This window comes from Grammomys surdaster, unplaced genomic scaffold (genome assembly GCF_004785775.1).
Source record: "Grammomys surdaster isolate TR1022 unplaced genomic scaffold, NIH_TR_1.0 63, whole genome shotgun sequence".
Classification (NCBI taxonomy): domain Eukaryota; kingdom Metazoa; phylum Chordata; class Mammalia; order Rodentia; family Muridae; genus Grammomys; species Grammomys surdaster.
Window position 1 is genome coordinate 10,769,500 of NW_021604565.1, and position 8,496 is coordinate 10,777,995.

Here is an 8,496-nt window from a genome sequence, read left to right on the forward strand (position 1 = left end):
GAGAGAGAGAGAGAGAGAGAGAGAGAGAGAGAGAGAGAGAGAGAGAGGCTACAGTTTGAACAGTTTCATTTTCCTGAAGTACAAACTTGGTCTTCATAGTGACAATGTTAAGAAGGTGGAACCTTTAAGGGGTGAGAACTACCAGAGTATCATGGACTCTGATAACGTCGGGAAGGAGTTGAGATAGTTCCCTGCTTGGTTCTTAAAAGAGTTGTGACATGCCTGATTCCTGATACTCCCTAGCTCTCATTTTAGCATGTGATTTCTCTGTCATATACCTCTCACCATGATGTCACCTGCCATAATAAGAAGTAGACAGAATGGGCTGCACCAGAGCCTCCAAAATCATAAGCAAAAAACTTTTTCTCTTACAAAAGTATCCAGCCTCAATTATTCCACTATAGTAACAGAAAATTGATCGATAGAAGGTTGTAAGTGAGCCAACTGGAAAATACAGGCCATCCACCTGTGCAGGAACGTAAGCCTAATTAGATGGGACCCAGATAGAATGCCATGAGGATTCTGCACACATTCTAACTGTAGAAACTTGCCTGGAAATACAAGTAGCTCCCTATTCATTCTACACTCTAGGTATTGGCCAGTAGAAAAAACTCTGAGTTATTTGCCTGCTGGTCTATTCGCAATAGCCAGAAAAGAAACTAATCTGGATATACATCAACAGATGAATGGATAATACAAATTTGGTACATATACACAATGGAATTTTATTCAACCATAAAGAAAATTGAAATTTGAAGAAAAATAGATGGATCTGAAAAGTATATTATGCAGCGTAATTCAGACCCATAAAAACAAAACATACCAAGTCCTTCTTCACATGTATCCTAGCTTGTATACATGTGTGCACAGTGATGGCTGAAAATATGGATAAAACCTAAAATATCTAGATAGGAGAGCATCAGATAAAAAAAGAGATGCTGAAGGGGACCACAAGAATAGATGAGGCATTAGGAGAAAAATAGAATGAAGGACTTACCAGGAGGATTAGAGAGACAGTGATGGGGTCGATGGAGGGGAATCTAACACAACACTCATTTTTAAAATGTTTAAAGAAATACTCTGGGTTTTAATTACAACTGATGAGATGGCTCAGATGGTGAAGACGCCTGCCACCAAGCCTGACAACCTGAGTTCAATTCCCGAGACACAGGTGGTAGAAGGCGAGACCCAATTCTGACAAGTTTGACAATTCTGACCCCACACTTGGCATGGTACACTCACACCCACACATACACACAAAATAAGCAAATGTGGATTTCAATTACTTGAAACTATTCAAGTACAAAAAAATCTGCATAAAGATTCTCATTCTCCACTTACCTTTGGAGACATAGCTGCAGGCAGGCTGCATTTTCCTGAGTAAACAGTCAGCTGGAACCCCAGAGTTGTGCCCCTAACGTACACACAGCTGGTGCAACTTCCTGCCCAAGCACCAGCTCCTCATTTCACAAGGTCTCTAAGCATCAGGCTGGGTTTGTCATCCTTATACTAAAAAATATTTTTGTTCCCAAATCTATCTCTATAAATAGTTGAAAGTAGGTGAGAACATATTCTGATAATTGGCTTACATTTAAGAGCTGTTAAAACGGCTGTGGATTTTTCAACCAGATTACATTTAATGCTGAGATATGACCCAAATGATTTTCTAAGCTTTTTTTTTTTATCCTATTTCCTTGTCACACACCTTATAAAAGTATGGAAAGGATTATGCAAAACCCCGTAAGGTACTGTAAAAGTACCAGAAACATGATAAGAAGCCTTCGATACTATGCAAAGCATGTTCATTGTACAATGGTGTCAACTAGATAATGTTCTTCTACCACTGCCACACTCACACAGAATACCTAATTCCCAGCACCTCAGAATACTCAGAGACTATTTTTTAAAGGGTAATGGAAGTTAAAGTCATTAAGGTGGACCGCAGTTATGTATGTAACTAGTAAGACTAGTTATGACATAAGACACACACGTACCAAAAAAAAAAAAAGGCCATGTGAACACACAAATCTGTAGTAAGGAAAGATGCCCTCAGAAGAAATCCTGGCAACCCTTAATCTTGAACATCTGGCTTTCATTACTTTCTATAGCTTTGTAGCCTCTAGTCTGTGGTACTTTTCGAAGGAAGAAAACTAATATAGAGGTACATATGAAACGATCAACATACTTAATACATTTACCCACAATTATTTGTTCATCCAACACTGTAGCACCTACTATGCTCCAAACACTGCCTGTCCATGTATGCAGCATCTTTACCTTCATGTTTATCTCGTTATCACATTTGTATTTACTATATGGGGATGGGCACACAGTGGCATGCATATGCAAGTCAGAGGAGTTGGTTCTCTGCTTCACCTATGTGGGTCCCATGGATCAAACTCGGGTTCTTAGGCTTAGCAACAACCTTTTCCTAGGGAGCCACCATGCCAGCCCCTAATGCCACTTTCTTGTCAGTTAAAAATCAAGCTCTTTTTCTAATCATTTTCTGTGGTGTTTGGTCATCACTGAGAATGGCTTCTGTTGGAAATTATCCTTTCTCTGGATGGGGAAGGAGCAGCATCAGAGAGCCTGAACTGAAGACACTATGTTGAGTTAGCTGGAAAGCTTTTGGAGTTACTTGTGACTGGGCCAATCTCTTTCCTCATTCTTAGATGGTCTTTGTGTGAAGCTGAGATTTTTTAAATCTCCCTGTTAATTCTAACATGCAACCATGGTTGAACACTATTATTCTAGTTTGAATGGACTTAAAAAATTTTTCAGTTTTTCTGTATTAGCTTTTGAAGGGCCTCTAGGGTCACCTCAGTTACAACTCAAAGTGCAGTCCATATGTCACCAGCAGTTAATAACCTAGAAGCTTGTTACAGAGTCCTGGTTCTGACTACTAAATCAAAATCCACTTCACAGGCTTCTCCACATAATTCAAATTCACCATAAGATGTTAGAAATATTGAATTCCCATGAGGAGTGCCTGGAAAACTCATTCTAAACAAGACTAGTTGCTTCCTCTAGAGCCACACAAAATATCAGGCTCTGAAAAGGGTCTGGGGAGCAAGATTTTAAGTACTCTTGTGTAACTGGTCAGGCAAAGGCCTGAGGCCTGGGATCTGCTTACTTAGGCTAGTATCTACCACTCATTCCTTGCTTCTGCTCAGCTACTGCTTCATAGCCCTCCAATTATTACTTTGTAATATTAAATAGAATGATGACACAAGAATTTTTTATTTGTTTTCCATTGTACATGCATACTTGCAAGAATTTATGCCACTTGGGAACAGGGAAATAATCACATTATTACCAGGATATCAAATTATCAACTACAATAACCAATGAGAAGATTATGTTGTATTGATTATTTTCACAGAACACAGCCACAGCAACTCTAGTAGTCCATAGAGTCTATGTTACACGGAGGAAAAGGGTCTCAAGTGCCTTACATCAGGGTCATAGGCAGATTTACAACAGAATGGTCTCTTCTTTTGTAGCTGTGGCAGAGAGCAGAATATCCTCATCAATGCTCTTTGAGTTCCACTAATTGTGAAGACTCATTTATGAGTCCCACTTCTGGAAAAATCATTGATTCACACAAAATTGACATTAGCGGACTTACTCTGATCGTGAGAGTGCACATCTCACCCCAATGCCCCAGTCTCCCAAAGCACATCCAGCTGCACTACCTTCGACTTTCACTAAAAATGCAGGAGGAAGAAGCTACAGATGGCATTAAGTTGCTCATTGCTTCTAGGTAGAAAGCACACAGGGTCCAGGGACCAATCCTATTTTTAGAAATTTACATAATAAAGAGCAAAAGCAAACTTATAGAGCTCTTATTTTCCTCATTAGGCAAAAAACAAAAAGTGGTAAGATTTTACTTAGAGACCAAATACACAGCATTTAGCATAATCTTATACACACTAGGATGCACCTTCTACCCAATATAGTAACATTATTTTTGGTTTGTTTCTGTAATTACAAAAAAAAAAATCCACTAATGATGATGAAGACTGCCCAGAACTCGAAATCCACCCTGCCCAGGCATCTTGTTTACAACCCCTTTAACTCTCCCTTCTCAGCCCTGAGTAAGGTCTCTTCTGTCACCTTCATCACTGAGAGACAGAACCGCTATCTCTGCAGCTTCCCCAGGCATTTCCATCAAGTTTTTACCGACCCACTCAACATCATGTTCATGCCTAGCTGGCCCTGATTCCCTTGCCTATTATCTCCTCACCACTAAGTCAAGGACCCCTCACAACGGTTACAATGAAGTCTTCCACACCAGAATGGGGACTGGCTTAGACTTCTACTTTCCACAGAACATAAGTCAGGACACAGGCACACCTTGGTAGAGAGGGTCCAGCTCAGCCTGCACACTCACCAGAAATACCTAGAACAGGTTCCGCCTGCCCTGTCCCCAGGAACACCTTGGAATTCTCTCATAGTGAGTACTTTTGGGCTAAAAATCAAAGACAGCAAAGGACTGCTGAGAGGGAAAGCTGGGGACTAGGGACTCCAGTGATATAGGGTATCAAATGAGACAAAAGGACGAAGCCTCTGGGTCTTAAAAAGGAACAGACAGAAGATACAAGAGACCACGACACTGCTGCCTTGGGGCTTCTAATTCTAGCAAATGCATACAACTTCAGAACTACAGAACAAGCCCAGAACCTATGTCTGACCATAGACTCTCTCGAGGCCTTCTGGTTTTTCTTTACCTTATCTCAGCCTACTACATGAGTGTGCAAAGGACGTCCCTTTCTCCCTCCCTAGTTGTATGTAGAAGAGTCTAGTTGGTGATTTTTTTTTTCTTGTCCACACTGTGATGCTATTTTAAAAGGCTGGGAGAGGGTTCCTAAGGAGTTAGGAAGTTTGGAGGTAGGCTGACAGGGAAGGAGACTAAGCTGCATGGAGGTGTGAAGTAAACGCGGGCACAGAAATGAAAACTCTCGCTTCCTCAGCATCCCTTCTTGTCCCTTCTTAGCAAGGAATAAAGAATAAGGAAAATGGCACAGATACCCAGTTGATAAAAGTGTGGTCCAAAGCTCTACCCTTCTTAGGGATCACAACATGATAGCAACAAGCATATATTCACAAATGCCAGGCTGCCCACCAGTCTGACAACCAGTAGGTTTCCTAAAGTCTGGGGAAGGTAGGTTTGTAGCTCATGCACTGGGAAGGTGCCTGGGTCCACAGGCAGTTCTTGAGGTCTTTGAAAATCAAGTTGGAGCCAATAACATTGACCTAGCCAAAAGTCAATGAGCTGACTGCAACCAGGCACGGCCAGACCTTGATGAGGGTTCACTGAGGGACTGTCTCCGCAGCAGGAAGAGACGGACGATGTGAGCAGAACATACTCCTGTTTGTCCTCGTCCTCATCCACATCCGGTGGTTCGCTGGACCCTAGGCTGAAGTTGGAAATAAAACAGGAAGAACCTTGGTTGATGTCTCCATATCCACAGAATACGATCGCTGGCTTCGTTTTGTGATGGCAATGGAAAATCTTGCCATTGATAACATGCATGGCTAAAATGGACACACAGCCCAGCTGACTGGCCATGAAGTAGCATAACTTGAATATCCATCTGGACAATGACTCAGAATGTCCTCGTGAAAGATAACTGGGAAGGGCCAGAGCTAGGAACAGGGACTGGATAGCATAGAGAAAAGCTGCAAACATCAGAAGTGATTGATACACAAGCAGTAAGTGTCACACATGTAACACTATTGTGACAAGGTGAGGCCATGGGGAAGCAAAGAATATTATCACAAATGTCACATTCTTGAAGATAAGTCCAAAGTGGCTACCGTGTACATAAGACGGTATAACAGAAAGCAGGCAGACAACCAAACCCACGTGGTTAGCCTAACGAGTCCAGCAGCAGGTGGTAGGGAGATCTGTGCAAGATCAGTTGGACTGCCTCACTGCAGGCCCAGGGCTCTCTGCTGGCTGTTTTGCTGGACCTGGCCTTTCTTCCTTTCCTTTCTCTCCACGGGCTTCTTCACTGATCAGGTAGTACTGTAGAGGATTGGGCCACAGGTCCTCGTTGATTATCTCAACAATCTTGTCAGACTCAATAGAGCTGTGGTTTGAAAACCATGCAAAGAAGCTACCGTTGTTTTCTGGGTTTTCCTTGCTTAGGGACTGTAGATCATGACCTGGGAGCCACTGGATTGGAGCCGAGCGAGACACCACTTGACCGGATGGACCACACCCATATTCCTTGATGAGCACCTTATTTTGGAAATAGGGGTTTCGGCTAAAGTAGAACTTGATTTTGTAGCCCAATCTGGCAAGGCCAAGCTCTTCCACCTCCAGTCTGTTCAAATAGCTCAATACTTCCTTATCTTTGGTATTCAGAAAAGTTGACAGCTGGGGATGGTTCTGAAAAGCTTGCCCCCAGAAGCCCGGGATGCTCTGGATGAGGAGGTTCCGGCGCTCTAAATGGTGAAGTCGCAACTGACCAAACTTGCGGGAAAGCCTGAGATACGCCCTGTCAGCCTGTGCATTCATGGTCTCCAGCTTTAGCTGGACCGTCTCCAGGGTATCCATGCTCCCTACTAACATAGGGGGGCCTGACCCAGCATGCTTCTCTGTCACCTTCTTTTCCTCCCCCACTGGAGCAGCGGCGCAAGGCCCCGCAGAGCCCATCTTTGGCTTCCCACTGACTGTGGCCTGAGATCCCCTCCCCGGGGCGCTCCGAGTGTCTGGGGCCTTCCTCCCGGGAACTCGCCGATTTCCAATGCGGGAGCCGCGTCGCAGCTTCGCCAAGGCTCCCACGGTTCCTACGAAGCAGGTGTCGCTGGTCAGGCGCTCGGCGAGGGCTGTGGCCCTCTCCAGGCTCGGATCAGGGGGCGCCGGCTCGCGCTCGCTCGCGGCCCGAGCCCGCAGCGCCAGGCCGCAGTCCAGCGGGAGGCGGCAGGCCGCCTCTTCCCCGGGCTCGGCTGATGCCGTGCCTCCCTGAGCAGCGCCGGCCTGCACCTGCGCGGCCGCGGCCTCTTCCCCGAGCTCAGGGCTCTCCGGCGGCTTTTCGCCGTGCCAGGCGTCGTCCGCAGCGGTCCGGACCCGGGCTCTGGCCCGGCCTTTGCCCCGGCTTTTGGCGCGGGAAGACCTTCGACCCCTACTACGGCCGCTCATGGTGCCAGAGGACAAGGCTTCTAAGCCGCTACCAGCCCCGGGTCTCTACGGATCTGGCCTCTCCATGGCAACCATGACGTCACCACGGCAGAAACCACTGCGCCCGGTGATTGGCTCCGCTCAGCGGCTGCGCACCAGCCCGCTCTCGCTTGCTGCACCCCCTTAGTCTTATTTTGCTGTTAGAAAGTTAGTTTCTATCTGTATTTGGCCTTGGTAGTGTTGCTGACTCATCTCCTGCCAGTGATAGCAAGCGTGTTCCCAGGGCTTCATAAGACAAAGCCATTACTCTTACAGTGACATCATGAAGGCACCCACTACCAGTCTTCATCAATTTTCTAAATATTCTTCCTCTTCTGTTATTTTCTGTGACATCTCTCATAATTAATTGGTCATCGACATTTCTGTCTCATCACATAATTATTCTACTGTAAGATTTGTCCCAGCAATTCAACTCTAGGGAATGTGAAGGCCAGAACCATAATGTTCATCTAAAATGACTAAGAAAGAATAAAAAGCAATAGCAACTAATATTGTATAATCATACACACAAGGCATTTGAGTACTTCTTTTGCATTATCTCTGTTCAGGAAGGAGATATTATTGTTCCCAGTTTCCTGATAAAACTGCAACTGAAGAAGGGCTGGTGTTACAGTTCAGTGATAAAACAGTTCCTCAGCATATGGGAAGTCCTGGATTCAATCCTTAGTGAGGAGGAGGAAGAGCAGGAGAAGGACGAGAGAAGGGGAGGGATACTAAGGAACATTCTGGAGACTATACAGCTAAGGAAAAGAAGCCTTGGCCTGTTACCATGCTACCACAATCTATTGGCCTTTTACAAATGTCTGTGGTGACTCCTAAGAAAAGCATGTTAACAGATTCCAGACTCTGCCTAGGCCTAAGTCCTCCAGCTGCCTCAGGCCTACACAGAGTTAGTTGCACTGTGAATCCCAGTCCAGAGCCAGAAAAAAAAAACCAGTCCTGAGTCCAAGCTCCTGTACTTGGGGTAGGACACACATAGAATAAAAATACCGTTCTAGGAGTAAAGAAGGATTTCCAGGTGAGGTTTTTGAGGCAGAGGGTTTACAGGAATAGTGGGGGAGGGGTCCTGAGAAACTTTTCATAGCCTACAGAGAAGCAGCCAGACAACCTGGCTGGCACTCCTAGAGAAACCTCAGATCTGTAGCTGGGCTACAGGAGTACGAGTACTGAGGGAATCCATGGCCAGTGTGAAGAGAAGCTTTCTGAGTGGGCCTTCCAGGTTCAAACACAACACCCTCGCAGTGAAGAACAGAGAAGTAAGCCCAGCAGTCAGGCGGGATAGGGACGCTTGCTCAAGGTGCAGAACT

General features: G+C 45.1%; 1 protein-coding gene across 1 annotated transcript; it reads right to left on the reverse strand.

Moving 5' to 3' along the window:
• Positions 1 to 3,216: 3,216 nt before the first annotated feature.
• Positions 3,217 to 7,230, reverse strand: Tspyl5 (TSPY like 5). The gene has a single exon (XM_028766403.1). The coding sequence runs from the start codon at positions 7,148 to 7,150 to the stop codon at positions 5,921 to 5,923; it is 1,230 nt and encodes a 409-aa protein (XP_028622236.1). The 5' UTR covers positions 7,151 to 7,230; the 3' UTR covers positions 3,217 to 5,920.
• Between the last annotated feature and the right edge of the window lie 1,266 nt (positions 7,231 to 8,496).

Coding starts and splice junctions, on each gene's coding strand:
- Tspyl5 (XM_028766403.1), bottom strand. CDS start 7,150: ATGAGCGGCCGTAGTAGGGGTCGAAGGTCTTCCCGCGCCAAAAGCCGG.